Source organism: Dermochelys coriacea, chromosome 10 (assembly GCF_009764565.3).
Source record: "Dermochelys coriacea isolate rDerCor1 chromosome 10, rDerCor1.pri.v4, whole genome shotgun sequence".
Classification (NCBI taxonomy): Eukaryota; Metazoa; Chordata; order Testudines; family Dermochelyidae; genus Dermochelys; species Dermochelys coriacea.
Window position 1 is genome coordinate 415,349 of NC_050077.1, and position 17,379 is coordinate 432,727.

Genomic DNA, 17,379 nt, shown 5'->3' on the forward strand with positions numbered 1-17,379 from the left:
CACAACCAAGCATCCCAAAAGATGTGAGAGCATGGACTGGTCTAGATGATCTCTCAAGGTCCCTTCAAGTCCCACGATTGTATGATTCTCCACTCAATTATCTAAGTCATTAATTAAAATGGTGAATAGTACCAGACTCAGGACTGACCCCCATGGAACCCCAATAGATGCACCCTGTAGATACACCTCCTAGTTTCTCTTGCTCCTGAGTTTAAAGAACCCCTTCTTATTACCTTTTATGTCCCTTGCTAGATGTAACTCATTTATGCCTTTGCCTTTCTGATTTTGTTCCCATGTGCTTGTGCTGTTCTTTTGTCCTCCTCCTTAGCAATTTGTCCAAGTTTTCACTTTTGTGGGATTTCCTTTTGATTTTCAGTTCATTAAAGTGCTCCTCATGGAGCCATATTGGCCTCTTCCTATCCTTCCTTCACCCTGGGGTAGCTTGCTGTTTTGTCTTTAATATTGCCAGTGCTCCTGAACTCTTTTACCCCTTAGCTTTTCTTCCTGTGGGACCTTACCTACCACTTCTGAGTTTGGAGAAATGATAAAAAGAGTGTTAGGACTGCATCAAATTCCCACCCTCTCCCTGGACGATGAACAGCTGTGAACTGTAAAAGGCATGCCTGGGCCCCCCTTGTGCTATTTAAAATTAAGATTAAAAAATCTAATTGACAGCAGGAGGCCCGTGGGCCATGCTAATCTCCTAATCTGAGACAGGGTTTAAGAAAAACCTCCTGATTAGAGCATTTAAAAAACAGGCCCCAGTTGGCACCATCAGTGGCTGTCTCAGAAAAGGCACCAAGGAGTAAATGGGCCATGGAGTCTGGACTCCAGGGCTGCTTTTCCCTACAAAATGAAGGTCTCCCAAAGCAGAATCCTTGTTTAGCAGCAGTGCCTGGATAATGGGATTACCTAAGAAAAGCCTGAGCCCCATTGTTTGGGGTGTGATTCCACCCTCCCCAGATGGTGAATCAGCCCAGTGGCTCATAGTGTGTTTTTAAATAAATCTTTTCAAGTCATAAGCAACGCACTGGGTTTAATGTAAGCTAGAAAGTTACCAGGCTCATAAACAGCAAAACACAGTATAATAAAGACATTAAAGTATTGGACCCAGGCATGCCTGTGAACTCAGGTGCAGTTTAAAATGAGCAGAAAATGCAGCATCTCACTAGTGTCCATCACTGAAAGAGCATTGTTTTTCATCAAGCATTGTACGTGGTTCTAAGAGTGACACCATATTTGAAATGTGTGTAAGCCTGGTGCAGGGTTTGCTGTTAATGTTTGACTTCACCCTGATCTCAGGACAGCAGGAGCTCTGTCTGGGGTACGAATATGAAGCCACTGGGTGGTTGATTAGTAAGAGCTGCAGTTAGGGAGGTGCTTTGGGGGCAGTGCAGCGCTTCTCTGCCCCAGGGGATATCTGGGAACCACTGGACCTCAGGGAGGCACAAAGGGAGGGTGTGCCTTCTGTTACATCCCTCCAGAGGGTGCATGAGGAGTTCTGCTACCAGTCAGCTCCATGGCTGGTGTGGGGGAAAGACATGGTCCAGCCTCTCTTGGGGAGCCTAGCATGTTGCTAGGTTGGTACAGACCTAGCTCACCTGGTCACAGAAACTGTGATTGTGCTCAGCCCCCGCACTGAGGGGGGCAGCAAGAGAAGGGGGCTGCTTGTGCCTGCCCTCTTTGGGCCAACTGTGCCGGGACTAGACATAACTTGCTTTTAAGAAAGGATCTCCAGATCTGGCCCAAAATTTAATAGAGCCTGTAACTGCACAAGAGGTTCAGATGGTCCAGCTGGTGGATGTGGCAGACCTGGTGATTTGTATATGCAACAGCTTTCAGTGAGAGTCTGTCATTCCCATCATTCTAATGCTTGACCTGACCATCCTCCTCGGTGAGCTGTAGCAGTGCAGCAGGAATTGGACCACCTGCGGAGTAACTGCCACACAAGGTGCAATAGTCATTACTACAGAAGGACAAACTTTCCAGCTCCAGAGACTCCTGTGGCATAAAGAAGTCACCCTGACCGTCCCGTAAATATGGAGGATGGTTCCCACTCATGTCTGGGCTGCCAAGGTTGGTTTCGCTTCTTTCAGAGAAGTCCAGGGCACCTGCGTCATCGGTGTGGTTTTGTAGGAACAATGATGGCAGCCTGGCTTCCACCTCTTCCACACTCACATACCTGCTCCGGAGGTACTGCTGGTCGGGCCTAGAGGCAGGGCCACAAGGGTCCTCCTGAGGAATCATTTTGGTCTTTGACAATGACTTGAAGGAGAGCTGGGAAATGACATCATGAGCACTTAGACCAGGAACTCCATCCATAGTCACTTTGCTTGGGTTGTTATCGTCATCTCTTCTGAGCTGGCCACATGTCTCCTTAGGTCCAATCCAGTCCTGAAGCAAGGAATAGTAAATACTGTTTAGTGGGGAGAGGCAGAATTTGCAAAGGAAAGGAAAATTTGCAGTGCAGACCAGGGGCTAGATTCAGTTCTACATCAGTGCAACTCCACTGAGTGAACCTCAAGTAATGGAGTGGAGAATAAGGCCCCTGCTTTCTCTGATGGAAGTTTTGATGACCTTCAAGCTTTCATTCCTGAGCCAGACCCTGAGCAGCCTCTGCTATCTTGGCTCCCTGGGGGACAGGGAGCAAGCAGCATCTCCAGTTGGTATGTAGAAAGGGAAGCAGGGAAGGGATAAGGAAAAAGGCAACTGCACTACTGAGGCGGGAAATGCTCCTAGGCTTTGATTTTGCACCTGCCAGGCACTGGATCCTGTTGCAACTTTTGGCTGTCAGAGTAAGTTCTAATTTACCCAGAGGGCCTCAACATAGGGGGACAAGGGACTTGACATCCTATGAGGTAGCAACAAAGCTCACCCAAAACCAGCCAGCCCCCAGCACAGGCAGGGATGGAGAGAGAATGGAGGAAGGAGACAAGGCTGATGCTGGCTCAGGGTAGGGTGACCAGACAGCAAGTGTGAAAAATCAGGATGGGGGTGGGGGGGTAATAGGAACCTATATATGAAAGACCCTAAAATTGGGACTGTCCCTATAAAATCAGGACTTCAGTTCCCCTGGGCTAGGGTGACCAGATTTCAGGTAAAAGGAAAAGGATCCTGTACTTCTGACCATAAAGGGGTAGTGTCTCTCCCTGCTTATGCCCCCTCAGTGCATGGAGTAGGAGCAGCTGGATTTAACAGGACAGTATGGGTGGGCTGTCCCCGGATAGTCTGGTCTGACTGATTCTCCTGCAGTTCTTTGGCTCGGCAAGGAAAAGCCTGATAGCAGCATTTGTGGGTTTGATCTGGAAGGTCCAGTGGGGATTGGGCAAGCTTGGTGGTGTATAAAGGAAGGGAGGTAGTGACTGGAAGATGCTCAGGATGGGAGGGCTTCGTTCCTAGATGGAGAGGAGGTTGGTGATGGAGCAGGAGGAATATGGAGGCAGGTGTTTGAGTGGAGAATGAGGAACTTCCAGGCAGACTAAAACCCTGTGTCAGAATGGGCCTGGTGAGGCCAGTTAGTGGAAGCAGCGATGAGAACCCACAAGCCACCTTCCCACATTGAGGGGAAGGATACCTTAAAATTCCCATTGTGTAAGGTGTAGAGAGGCTGGAAGAAAGCAGCTGGGGTGGGAACATTCAGGCAGAAGATGTTCTTTGCCCTGTGGAAAAACAATGACACTGCTATCAAATCTAGATAAATGTTCCATCTTCTATCGCAACCCCGCAGCACACTGCGAAAGATTAAACCAAAACACTTAACTTTCTTCTGGAAAGACTCCAGGAAAGGCACATTTCATATGGCTCCTGCCATCTGTCTGTGCATGGCTACACAGCTATGTATGTGCATTTAATATCAACAGTGCAGACTATCTGAAGACAACTGAAGTCCAGAAGGATAAAATGTATGTTTGCAAGTCCTCAATGCAGACTCCTTCGAGGTTTCTTAGTCTTAATATATGTTGCAATATAACAGTATTAGAGAATTGTCTGAACTGTTCCCTTTGTATGAATTCAGCTGGCAGGGCATTTTACAGCAACTGTTTGATCTAAATCACCTCATAACCTTTCCAGGAATGAAGCATCTTACAGAAGTACTAGTCTTATTAAATTTAAAGTGCATAATCCTGCACTATTCCTTTTGCCATCTGAAAAGCCGTTAGAAAAAGGCTTCCTGGGTGGGCAGACCTCAGCACAGCTGTGTGTAGGAGGTTTTCCTAGTGATCACAGCTGTGCTGAAGTCTGCCCACCCAGGATGGGAGTCATCAGGCCGGAGTTGGAGAAATTGCAAGGACAGGCCCCATAAAAAAGAGTCAGGACCAGAGTCAGGCAGGGGTCAAAGATCAGAGGCAGTACTGGGTTAGAATTGAGGGCGGGAATCAATATCGGAGTCAGACTGGACTCAGAGACCAGAAGATGAGGCAAAGTCTGGCCTTGCAGCAAGCCAAAGTCTGTGTGGCTGCCCAGACAAATTCCTGGGAAAAACCCTGGGGTTAAGCAGGTGCACTTGGCCAATCAGAGGGCAGCAGAGTACTGTCTCTCTAGGTCTCATGGGCGATACGTCCTGTGGCACCTACTCTCCACAGTGCTCCCTTGCTGTACCTCTACAGGGCCTCCTGGTGGCACTGTGGGAATAGCAGCTGCCCCAGGTTCTTTAGATGTATGTTCTAGTGCTTGGGTCCTTACACCTTTCCCCACTGCTACTAACCCAGGCCAGATTCAGCCCTGCATTCCAGCACCTTCATGCAACTCTGGACATTGCCCAGGTAGATCCCCCGTCCCTGCATAGAGCTCCATCTCAGAGCTCCCATGTGTTGGGCTGTGACAGCTGGAAGTTTGAGCCATTTTTTCCCTGTTACCCCCGGTCCTTTGCTCTGCTCAGAACTTAAGAAACACAGAAACTTAGTCACAAGGGCACTTCACACACTGGCTAGTGTAGTTCCCCTTGGCAGGAGTCCAGCCAGGGAAGATCTAAATGTTGATTGCAGATTGATCATCAATAGCCAATGCTCCATACCAGTCACCCTTATTTTACATCTAGGCAAATTGGCACAAAGTTTTAAATTCTTTTAACCGTAAATACTCTGCATAGTCTCAGCTATGCTCCTTGATTGAGTTTAGGATCCCAGCAGTGCACCCTGCGCCCTCTACTCTGAGTTTTGGTTCACTAACTATTGCAAGCAGGTGGAGACAGCATGTTCGGGAATGTTTGCAGAGCACATTCCTCTGAGCCCATACCATTCAAAGACCTGACTCTGGTGCAGAGGCAAGAAGCAGCCCTGATGTGTGGACACATGATATACACACTCATTAAACTTTAAAACTAGAAGCTACATTAAACTAGAAAAGGCAGCCAGGGCTTGTGCAAAGGATAATAACGTACCTTGAGGAAAGCTTGAAGTTCAAAATTATGTAGAGTATGACACCAAGACATAGAGGAATGAACAAAATCTGTATCATGCTTCTGTGAAAGAACTTTTTGGGCACCTGTAAAAAACCTATAAAAAGAATTATTCCATTAACAGAATCAACTCACAAATGACCATATAAAGAGTATCAGAGGAGTAGCTGTGTTAGTCTGTATCTGTAAAATCGGCAAGGAGTCCTGTGGCACCTTATAGACGAACAGCCGTATTGGAACATGAGTTTTTGTGGGTGAATACCCACTTCGTCAGATACCCACTTCACCCACAAAAGTTCATGTTCCAATATGGCTGTTCATCTATAAGGTGCCACAGGACTCTTTGCCGCTTTTACGTATAAAGAGTGGAATTCTATCCAAATTCTTAAACAAACAAGCAATGCAAATGAACCAAGCAGAAGCTATTAAAACCTTGAAAGAAAGTGACTTGACTATAAAAGGCTGGAAGACATTGTTCTTGATCCATGAACCTGTTCCTGACAGCCCCTCCATTTCCCAGAGTGTCTCTTTTTCTCTCTCTCTCTCTTTTTTAAAAAGTGACTTTAGGGCTCATATGAAACAAAATGGGACAAAACAACGTTCTTTGCACCTGGGGGGGCTGCTCTTTGAAATTCAGTTGTCTGGCTCCACTCACTCCACTGACTTTTATAACCTTCCTCTGCTTGGGAAGTTTTGCAGCGAACTCTCGCAGTATAAATGATGCCTGCTTCAAACTCCAGGGCCTCGATTTCTACCTTTGTCACTGAGTTGAACAGCTGTTTGTGCTGTGCCTGCTGAAAATTATTAAGAAATAACTCTTATTAGCAACATACAATAAAGGGCTGGTACTCTGAACAATTTGACAGCTCCCCAATCCTGACTCTACATTCTTAGGTGCTAATCCAGAGGTGGGCAAACTATGGCCTGGGGGGGCTGCATCCGGCCCTTCAGACATTTTAATCTGGCCCTTGAGCGGGGTTGGGGGCTTGCCCTGCTCTGCGTGTGCTCTGGCTCCCAGAAGCAGTGGCATGTCCTCCCTCCGGCTCCTAAGCTTAGGGGCAGCCAGGGGGCTCCGCATGTTGCCCTTGCCCCAGGCGCCACCCCCGTAGCTCCCATTGGCTGGGAACCACAGCCAATGGGCGCCGCAGGGGCAGTGCCTGCGGACAGGGCAACATGCAGACCCACCTGGCCGCACCTCTGTGTAAGAGCCGGAGGGGGGACATGCCACTGACTTTACTGAACCTGCCAGACAAGAATGGACTTTGGGGACAGACAGTGTCAAGTGATTTGCCTTGGGAATCTCTAGGAGGAGCTGAATGCAAATTTCTTGCCTCTGGCTGCACCCTAAGAAGGGTGATCACCTGTTCCTGAAGTTTCTGGATCAATGGCCCAAGCTGTATAAATGAAGGACAGACCCATTCATGGGGAGGCTAGTTCTGTGCTAAAGCTGTTGTGACTTAGTAACCACAGAAAAACCCCTTGGTGGGGCTGGAAGAACAGGCTCTTACCAGAGTCCTTCTTGAGTTGGGGGTGGAGGGCGGTGATCTCTGGTAAGCATTTTAGCATGCATATAGGTTCTTTGATCGTTTTAATATGTTTTCTCTGTAATGCTTTTACCTGAAGAATAAATGTGCTTGCTTTGTAAGGACTGTGGGCAATTACAGCTGTTCATAGCTTCTGGAGAAAAAGCAAAGTGTAGATGCTGGTTTGTTTAGGAAGAATGGCTTATTGGGAGTATCACAGTGCTAGCAGGAAACAATGCAGACTCACTAGAAAACCCCTGGTCAGTAGGGAGAGAGACACAGGTCTCTGCCCAAGAGAGGTGATGCCTAAGGAGCTGGCAGCCTAGTCTGGGTGCCCTTGGTGGGCCACGGATGGGGAACACAAGTGGAGTTGCTCTGAACTGTGGTAGCAGGCATCTGTGTATAGCTCCTCCAGGCTGAGAGCAGGTATAGTTACCTCCCAGGATGTGTTGTGTTCCTTATACTCCAATTCATACTGAAGAATATTCTCTAGACTCCATGGCACACTCCACCAGAGCTGGCACTTACTGGCACTGATGTTGCTCTGCAGGTTGAAGGGGGGATCACACTTAACTGGAAACAGAGAGAGGAATTATTCCAAACACTTGGCTTTGAGAGACGTGCAGAACACAGAGCATAGTTCTAGGCTGCTCACAGCTAGGGGACATAAATGTGGTTCTACCAATCCCATGATCCTGGGGTCAGCAGGAGACCAAATAAGCCCCCAGTGCAAGTTAAAGCAGCCACAGGGCTTCTGTAATGTAACACCAACTATAACGGACCCTGAGGGACTGCTATGCCAGCAAGGGATCACAAAACAGATTATGCTCTAGCCCTCCCTACCAGGAACACGCACGGACATGCTCTGTGCTGGGGACAGAGACCAGAGGGGCCACTGCAAAACAGGCTTCCTTCCAACTGAGAAAATCCTCTTTATCCCCTTTAGGGAGCTTTGACCCCTCTGTGACACTGTGCATTGTGAAGTGGTCTTAGTGGGGCTGAGAATCAGGCCCATTGTTCACCTTTCCCAAGGCTCCCCAGTCCTTCCTCTATCCCAGCAAACAGTGCTGCTGTCAGCAGGGGGAGCCCCCAGGGCTCAAACTGCAGTGATGGCTTGATGGATGTTGCCCAAGGCAGATAGCAAAGCAAGGGAGGATGGTGGCAGAATGACCCCTAAGGATGGGCTGGGGTGCATGTGGAAGAATAAGAGACCTAGAGAGAGTCCTGAGGGGCATGATGGGCTGCCCCCCTATATAACAAGTACAGGCCATGCTGCCCAAGGGTGGGGGCTCTGCATCCCCATCAGTCTCACTTGCTGCCACTCAAGTCTCACTCTTCAATGAGCTTCACAGGCCAAACACTCTCATTCCAAAGGGATCAGCTGGCCCCTGTCCCATAGCTGCAATGGGTGGTACTCACTGTTCAGACTGGGTTCATATTCTGGGAAAGCAATGTATGTACGATTCCTCCCAGAGAAACCGCCTTGTAGCGAGATGCTGTAATTGTCCTGCTGCGTGAACCTCTCCGCCATGTTCATTGTGCAGTGATGCTGGCTGTGCAGCTCGTCTCTGGCAGTCAGTGTGCAGCTGTAATTCTCATCCAGCATGACGGCGCTAGAATAACCAAGGGGCTGAAATTTTGTCTTATACTGGAGAGAATAATGGGTTTAATTACTTTAAGAGTTCAGCCTTAGTTATTTGTGGGAGTGCCAGTCACCACACAGGAGAGTCACTTTGCACAGGGCTCATAGAACTGGGGTCTTCCCAGTGTGTAAATGCAAGAAATGCAGTCCTGGGCTCCAGCAAGTGCCTTATATGTCTGCCCTGAAAAGGGATGGCAGGTGAAAGCCAAGCCAACAAGTGAGGATGTGGAGGACACCACTAGGATTTGACTGTTGGGGAGAGTTCAGAGCCAAGGAATCCAGAGAGCTCTGCCTGCCCTGTTACTCTGCTTGCCCTCCTGTCTGACCCAGAGCCCCAGTGTGGCAGACAGTGAGCATGCATTGAGCTTACTTTGTGAAATGCACGTGAAAGGGTCCATCCCCCACTCTCCCGTCTGTCTCCCATGTACAGTCTACTCGGTAGAGGTAGTTATTCAGGCAGCTCAGGTTGCCAGGAAATTCTGCTGAGGAAGGAGATCCGAGATTTTCAGAAATTAACTCCATTTGTTATTTAATGCCAACAGCCTCCCTTTGGGCTCCAAACCCCGATACATCAGCGATGCTGTGCACTAGCCTTGCCATTTATTACTGGGACAGATCTAGCTTCCCCCCAGCCCCACCACACTGTTTAGCTGGCCCTTTATTGTATGAAATGAGACTGTAAACTCTTGGGAGCAGGGCGCATGTGTGCAGTTTACCTGCTCTCTTAGCTGCCCAGCATATTGTTGGGGATGGGAAATAATAACTCCCTGATCCCTGGGCCCCATATTGCCCTCTGACTTGTTCAGTTCCTGGAGTGGGGAGGAGGGAGGGAGAGAGAGAGAGAGAGTGAGTGAGTGTAAGAGAGAGGCCCCCAATCTCCTCTCCCCCTTACCTCTTCCTTCCTCTCTTCTGGAGAACACAATGGCAATAAAGCAGAGTTGGAGGCACACTCGCCAGATGTCCTTTCCCATTGTAAATGTGTCTGAAATACAAAGTATGTTACGAGTAGAAAGGGCTTTGGGTGTCTCTATGGCAACATGCAGAGTGTGTCAATCATCTTTCCATGCTGGAGCTGGGACTGGCCCAACCCCTGCCCCTGAAAGGCATGGCATAGCCCCGGAACTGCCCTCCTCCCTGCAGCTAACATGCTGCAGCCAAAGGAATTGAGAGCACAGGCTGCACTGCAGGAATTACACGGCCTACGACATCTTAGAATCATAGAATATCAGGGTTGGAAGGGACCCCAGAAGGTCATCTAGTCCAACCCCCTGCTCAAAGCAGGACCAAGTCCCAGTTAAATCTTCTCCAGCTCTAATTTCTATGATGCTTTTAATTCCTTCCTCCCCCCTCCTTCCTGGACCTCCCTCCATGTACAGTGATACCTGTAAAGAACCACGCACATTGTAGGCACTGGTCTGTCTTTAATGGTGGCTCTTCTTCTCTCGAGTGCCTAACAACTGTCTTCCCTCTCCCTCTTCTCATTTCTGCCTGTAAGCACTACAGCCTCTGTTGCTGTGAACATACTCACCTGAACCCTCCTTTGGCACCTTAAATGCCTCTTTCCTATTTGTCCCTTCTCTTAGCCATCTAAGCCCCCTATTCATCTCATTAGCTCAGGCCGATGTTTGCAGGACCTTGTCCTTCAGCTCAGTTGGTATTGGCCTGATCTGTGGTTACAGGTCTGAAGTCAGCAGTTAGTGGTGTCCTGTGAGATGCTTCCAACTCTCACAGGGTGGGTGTCACCCTGTCTTTGGAAACAAGCCCATTGTCTAGTGTAGCCCATGTGCTGCTCTAAGGGGGCAGAGAACCAGTCTGAAGACCAGAAGGTGTGCAGTAACCAGAGTGTTGGAGAAATGGAGCATAAGGTGCAAACTCAGCCAAACCCAATTAATTAAAAAAATCAAATAGCTATTAAAGGACCTGTTATCAAGCAAACAGCTGAAGAGAGCTCAGCACCTGCCAGTGTACCTAATAATCTCGCTTTCCTACACCTTTGCCTGCCTGCAGCTTCCCTTATCTTTAATGAAACACTGAAAATAAAACAGGCAGATGCTAAGAAATGGATCAGGCTTCATCCCCTGGGCAGGGAGAGGATGTCTCACTACCACCCTATATATTGCTGCAGATCTTATTCTGAGCTGGGGCTGACAAGAGGAAATTCATAATTAACTGACATCAGCCGAGGGCGGCTAAGTAGGATTAAGTATCTCTTCCTTATCATTCTAATCAGGGTGCTGACTCTCTGTGATAAATGCTGTAAGATTGACTAAATATGAAATACAGAAAGCTGCAGGAATGCACACACACTCTGGCACATACATGTGCATATCTGAACACACACACCAACTGGCAAACACAGATCAGAATAATTAAGAGACCCATTTCTAGGTTAAAAAGAAAAGGAGTACTTGTGGCACCTTAGAGACTAACAAATTTATTAGAGCATAAGCTTTCGTGAGCTACAGCTCACTTCATCCGATGAAGTGAGCTGTAGCTCACGAAAGCTTATGCTCTAATAAATTTGTTAGTCTCTAAGGTGCCACAAGTACTCCTTTTCTTTTTGCGAATACAGACTAACACGGCTGCTACTCTGAAACCTGTGATTTCTAGGTTACTGTCAGAAAACTTCTCAAGTCAGTTCTATAATGTATTAGCTGTATCAGATATCACAGGGTATGTGGGGCTCACTTAAAAACCATGAGTTTTGCATTTAGCTATAGTAAGATCACACATCTAGAAATCAAGACCATAGGTCACACCTGGGGTGGCGGGGCCTCTGTTCTGGAAGGCAGAGACTCAGAAATGGACTTGTGGTAAAGGCAAGTAACCAACTGACCGTGAGCTCACAATGCAATGCTGTAGCTAAGATGACTAATGTAAACCTTGGATAGATAATGTGGGGAATATTGAGCCAAAGTAGGGATGTGTTATAACTCCTGCATGTGACATTAGTGGAATACTGTGTCCAGTTCTGGTGTCGACATTGCAAAAAGATGGTTAAAACATTGGAAAATGTTAAAAAAACAAACAAACAAACAAAAAAAAACAACTAAAAGAATGTATGAGTCCTGGAAAACCTGCCTTGCAGCAAGAGACAAAGAAGATCAATCTATTTAGCTCGTCCCAGAAAAGGCTGTGACCCAAGGATCACTTGGTGCCAACTGGCAGTGGGGTGCATAGGGTTGAGGGGATCCTGTGGGTCTGGTATCTAAATACTAGTTCACCAAAGAGTGTCATACAAGGTCTCTACTGAAAGCCTGGTCCTCATCATCATTGTGAAATGTATGTATGGATAATATGGAAGGAGTTATGTATATAGACTGCAAGTTATGTTCTTCAGGTCTGTGACCAAAAGGTGTTCAACAAGATTCTTTCAGGCAAAAGCTGTTTATCTGTCTAGCTACATGTAAACTGAGTATTGTACAGGTCACACTGGCCACCCAGTTACAGTCTGAGCTGATTGCTAACAAGGGATTGTGAAACCTTCCAGGGAGGGAATTTATAAGAAGAAATAAACCAGCAGGAGGACATCCTTTTTGCGAGTGAAGACAATGGATCTTTGGACCTATAGCTGGGGGATAGGGGAGGGGTTAGTGCAGGGTACACCCAGTTACACTTCCAAGCAGATAAACTTGTCGTATCAACAGAAGATCACAGCTGGTTTAGGTTGTTTGATGCTGGGAAAGAAATTTGGAGCAAAATAACCTTTGTGAGACAGCAGAATGTCTTGTTAGTTAAGTTTAAGCGTTAGAAAGAGTGTTATGATTTTATGTGTCACCATTTGTTTCCCTTAATTCAATTTGCTTCTTCTCAATCTTTATTCTTTGTTAAATAAATGTCTTGTTTTTCTCTCTAACCCCAGCTAAATGCTGTGCACTGAGTGGAGCGGTGAGCCTGCAGTGTAACTGGTAAGTTGGCGTGTTCCTTGAGAATAGCAGGTCTGTGAATTCTGGGTGTCCAGTGGCAAAGATGCTCGGCATGCTCAGGGACTGGTGTGTGCCTATTACTAACCTGCCCAGAGAGCGGGGCCTGTGAAGGCCTGGCCATGTTGGTGCTGCCAGAGGCTGGCGGAGTCGGGGAGCGCATGAGGTGCAGATTTTTTACAGTTAGGGGAATTAGCCACTGGAACAGCTCACCTAGGGCTGAGGGAGATTCTCCAGCACTCTCAGTTTGTCAATCAAGACTGGACGTCTTGGTAAACGAGTCTCTATTACTCAAACAGAAGTTATGAGCTGGATGGGGGACTTGAAGGAGGGTCTGTGTTCTGTGCTATGCAGGCTGTCCGACTAGGATGACCAGATGTCCCGATTTTTGGAGCTTTGTCTTGTATAGGACCCAATTACACACCCCATGCTCTGCCCCAATATGTCACCCTAGGTCAGACTAGATTATCACAGTGGGCCCTTCTGGCCTTTAAACCTGCAGTATCCACCCCCACAAACTTTAATCCCGAAGTGCCTTACAAGAGCCACTGCTTGCCTGGGTGGCCTCTTGGCTTCTCAGCTATTTCCCAAGACTCCCTGTTTGAGAGGAAGGCGAATCGCAACTTTCTCCTTATTTCCTGAGAGAACGTCTGGCTACAGACATATGGCCATAATAATGGAGGTCAGTGGATTAGTACCTGCTTATCCCAGTGGTGAATTTGGCCCCCCGGGGTAGCTTTCTACTTCCTTGGTATCTTAGGCCCAGAGTCTGAAAGTCTTTTCCATCCCCCAAATGTTCCTGCGAAAGCTGCTGTCTCCATGCCTGACTGGATTCGGCCAGTCTGTCTGTTACGAAGTGGTCAAGCCTGAAGAGGGATTGGTGTGTAGTGGGCTGTGTGCTGCCAGGTTCTCTACAGGGTAACCCTGTAGGTCTTACTACATCACCAAGTAGTGCTGACCTCTCAGTTCATTGTGAACGCAGCACTGAGACCTTGCTGCTGGTCTCTACAGCGGTCTTTGGGGCAGGCTGGCACCCAGAACACAAACTGAAGCCCAGCAGAGCTTTTCCTGCCTCACTCGTGTTCTGTTTTTGTGGGGGCTGCTCAGTCCCTTACCATGGCAGGTTATATTGGTGGCATTTTCAGCCTGACCGCAGGGGAGACGTCCTGGCCATCCCATGGGAAGGCTCCTGCTCTGATAAGCTTCCCTACCTGTTCGGCAGACCCAGGCAGCATGGGAGTTACTCACACTCCTCCACGCCAGCCAGCTCCTCTGGAAATCTCAGAGAAGCCATCAAGAGGGGCCCTAGTGAGGAAGTGTGAAGGCAACAAAACCCCCTGCAACTGTCCAGCAACATCAGTCAGCAAGGACAGGGGCATCTAAAAATGACAGGCTTCCTGATGAAATGCTAAGCTTCCAGCACTCCCGTCACTGCATTCCACCGAGGGACATGTTCTTAGTGGCACTGGCAGTTTGACCCAGAGCAGCAGGAAAACAAGAGGCAAGCAACAGCCAATCAGAAATCAAAGACAACCAGTCAAAATGCATCAACATCACAACCGGACAGTGAACAGTGGGCGGAAGCACAAACACCACTGTTACATCCAGCTCCGTGCAAGAGCGCAGAGCGATAAGAGCAGAGCATGGCTGTGGGACGAGGGCAGCTGGGACACATGGCCACTGCGTGACAAGGCAGCTCAGCTGATTTTCAGTATGGCAAAGGTCATCTCTGCAATGGTACCAACCTCTGGGTGACTGGCAAGAAATCCCCATGGGATTTGCCCGTTATTAGGAGTGAGGGGAGAAATCACACCCTGAGGAAGACAAGGCTGTGTCAATTAGCGCCGCAGTCTTCCTGCCAGGCACTGGTCATTGCTAAAGAGAAGGATGATGATACTTTGCAATGTTTGGGTGAGGATCTTAGAAGTGCTAACGGCCCCTTTGCCGCACACAGGGATATTGTGTGCAGAGTCCAGGGACTTGCAGACTGGCAATATATCAAATATCTGTTTAGGGGAGAGTACTGGGAGCCAGGACTCCTGGGTTCTATTCCCAGCTAGGGCACTGAGGGTATGTCTACACAGCCTACAGAAGGCACCTCCCAGCCTAGGTCAACAGACTCAGGTTAGGAGGGCTCGCTCTAGCACTCTGAAAAGAGCAGTGTAGACGGCGCTTTGAAGTTGTGCTTGGGCTAGAACCTGGGCTCTGTAGCCAAGAGAGGAGAGCAGAGATGCTGGAATGAGGGGTGCTGGGTGGGCTGCCGCACCCCTTGGCTTGAAGTGGATTCCGTTCTATCCAGGGTTATCAATGGCTCTCAGCCCCCCCACTGTACAGACTGGAGCAGGGTGGACTTCAAGGCCCAAGCTCCTGCCCCAGCCACACTTCAAAGCACGATCTATGCAGCTGTTTTTAGAGCAGTAGTGTGAGCCGCAGTAGCCCCAGTCTGCCAGCCTCCTGCGGGCTGTGTGGCCATGCTCTGACTGTTGAATATCAGTGTTATTTCTCCCCATTATAATTCCTGCACATGGGCCATTGTGTTCCTCTCTAACTTGGGGGAGTCGCATCTGCAAAGTGAGGCCACTGGAGCCCCTGCACTATTCTCAGGGCTATGCTATGAATTCGCACCACGAGTGGAATCCAGTGAGAGCAGGCAGTGGGGACTCACCAGTTCATTGAACGCTCTGATTCCTTTAACACCCAGCTGTAAATGGGTCACTCCTCCCTGCACAGAACCTTCTGATCCTCTCTAAGCTTCTTCAAGATGCACCAGCAACAGGCATTTCAGTGCTGAATAGCAGCGGAAGGGAGAAGAACATTGATCCGTAGGCACAGCAGAGCTGGCACTCAGCTATAATCAAGGGCTGGGGCCAACTCACCCTTGGCATTTCCCTCATTCAGGAAAATACATGTCACAATCAGTTGACAAGCAGAAGTATATAAATAATATGCGCGCACACACACACATACATAAAGGGTGAGAATGTGCAGAGGGGGAGGAGAAAGGGAAAAGTAATAGAGATTTTCTCATATCCACAGAGTAACAAACCCTCCAAAATGATTAGTCTGTTCCTCTCGTTAACCTCAGAGGGACATTTTCCTAGAACTTGATGCATGTGACAGCTGCCTGCAGTAAATCTGCCAGCCCTAAACTCTGGAGGCTGTGAAAAGCCTTTTTTCACTGGTGAAAAGCATAGTGCAATAATAACACAAAGCAATTACACACCATGTTCTGCAGATGGGTATCTATACAGAATCCAGCTCACGGATAGCTGTAGCTAGTCATTCATTAATCTGCCTTAATTTTCCTCAGCTGGTTTTCCCTAGAAATGTGCTGTTAGGGGTGATGTTTCCTTCCAGCATAGCCCCAACCCTGGGTGTAGCATAAGCATAAACTCTTTCTCAGTGGGCAGTTTGCACTCTCTATTGACCTTCTATTGGCAACAGTATGCTGCAAACTACAGATTTGTGCTCTGGGAGCTAGTGGAACAAAATTGCAGCGATGATCTGGATCATTACAGATTTATAGTACAAGAAACACTATAAAGCTGAACACCTAGTATTATTTATTATTGGTTAACATCTTAGTTCAATAATTTCTCCTACCACTATCCAGCAAAATACAAAGCACAGCAATAGCTTGTCTCCTTACCAGCACAAATCAAACTTCAATTTTCATGCCTCCTCTGTTTCTTGATAGTTTAGAGTGTGTGGTTAGTTCACCAAGCAGCAACAGTTCTGGTATAATAAAGCAGAGTTCACTGTGCCTTGTTTTAAAGCTAGTCTCAATAACCAATGACAAGTTTCTCTGAGATTATCAGACTGATATGAAGTAGCCACATCTGCAATTACTCATTAGTGATGGAGCAATTGCTGAATTTACGTTAAGGGGTTAACTTTACTGAGACTGAACTATTTGCTGAATGACTTAAAATATCTTCTTAGAGTTTTTTTTTAAAAAAATGAGTACAAGAGCTTTTTATAAGTGACCTAAAAACACTTCCTAGCCCTGCCTGAGTGTGAGTGGCGAGACTGCTGTCATCCTCATGCCCCAGGCTCAGATACATTTGTACGCCATGAGCACTGAAGCATATGGACCAGGACCTATCTTATTCTGTGCTCTGTAAGGTACCAAGCAAAGTCTGGGCACTGCATAAATAATAAGTATCGAGCCCAACATTGAGCTCTGGCTTATTGAGGGTTTCCCTTATCTGAGACCTAGAAAAGCAGTCAAGAACTTGACCATGGCTTGGTAGGAGTAGTTTTACTGTTAGCTTTGCTACCTGCACAGTCATTTACACAGTGGTATCTGAGATGCATCACAACAACCAGAGGAGAGCCTGAGAGAAAGAGATTAAAGCCAGTGAAGCAAGGCTTAGCGTGACAATAATCTGTTTGGGCGGCATTAACTTCAGAAGGGTGAGGCAGGCAGGGAGTGTGTGTGTGAGAAGTTGGGAATATTAGTTATGGGAGCCCTGTATGTAGCAGTGGGCTCCCCAATGTTGCTCTGTGTGTGCACCCTCTACATAGCTTTAGGGTGGGATTTCCCAACATGCTCAGCACTGGCCTAGCTCTGCTCCCATTGATGTCACTTGTAAAACTCTCATTGCTGCTAATGGGGGAGTGAGGCCACCATCACGTTCCTTGGGAAATGTCACCCTCATGCTCATTGTGCAGGTTTGCTTTCTAAACATGAACCCTCCAAATCGGACAATGAAAAACCAGAGTGCCTCTGAAATGGGAGCTATTTCTTAAAGGTCACCCTGAGACAAATGTAGCCAGCTGAACTCAGAGCAGGAGGCCCCAGAGAGCTTCATAAAGTGAAACTGGACATATTTTGTTTCCTCTGCTGGTGAGGGGACTTGGGACCCTACGTTCAGGGCCTTTCCCCATCAC

The 17,379-nt window shown here is 47.8% G+C and overlaps 2 protein-coding genes across 5 annotated transcripts in view; both read right to left on the reverse strand.

The window, feature by feature from the left end:
* Positions 1-1,443: 1,443 nt before the first annotated feature.
* Positions 1,444-16,931, reverse strand: LOC119862999 (interleukin-9 receptor-like). 4 transcript variants are annotated; one of them, XM_038420657.2, is made up of 9 exons: positions 16,136-16,931; positions 9,456-9,545; positions 8,934-9,042; positions 8,341-8,534; positions 7,358-7,494; positions 6,009-6,192; positions 5,381-5,495; positions 3,575-3,659; positions 1,444-2,394 (listed from the first exon to the last, which is right to left on the reverse strand). In XM_038420657.2, the coding sequence occupies exons 2-9, from the start codon at positions 9,532-9,534 to the stop codon at positions 1,867-1,869; spliced, it is 1,431 nt and encodes a 476-aa protein (XP_038276585.1). In that variant the 5' UTR covers positions 9,535-9,545; positions 16,136-16,931; the 3' UTR covers positions 1,444-1,866. The 4 variants fall into 4 exon arrangements, with proteins under 4 accessions (XP_038276585.1, XP_038276581.1, XP_038276582.1 ...); XM_038420653.2 differs by having other exon boundaries at positions 8,934-9,045; positions 16,136-16,930; XM_038420654.2 differs by lacking the exon at positions 16,136-16,931 and adding an exon at positions 15,152-15,627 and having other exon boundaries at positions 8,934-9,045.
* Positions 2,647-17,379, reverse strand: part of IL21R (interleukin 21 receptor) — a 53,915-nt gene continuing 39,182 nt past the window's right edge. The window contains exon 10 of the mRNA XM_043493705.1: positions 2,647-2,657. The gene's annotated coding sequence lies outside the window, so the exon portion shown is untranslated. The remainder of the gene's footprint in view (positions 2,658-17,379) is intronic.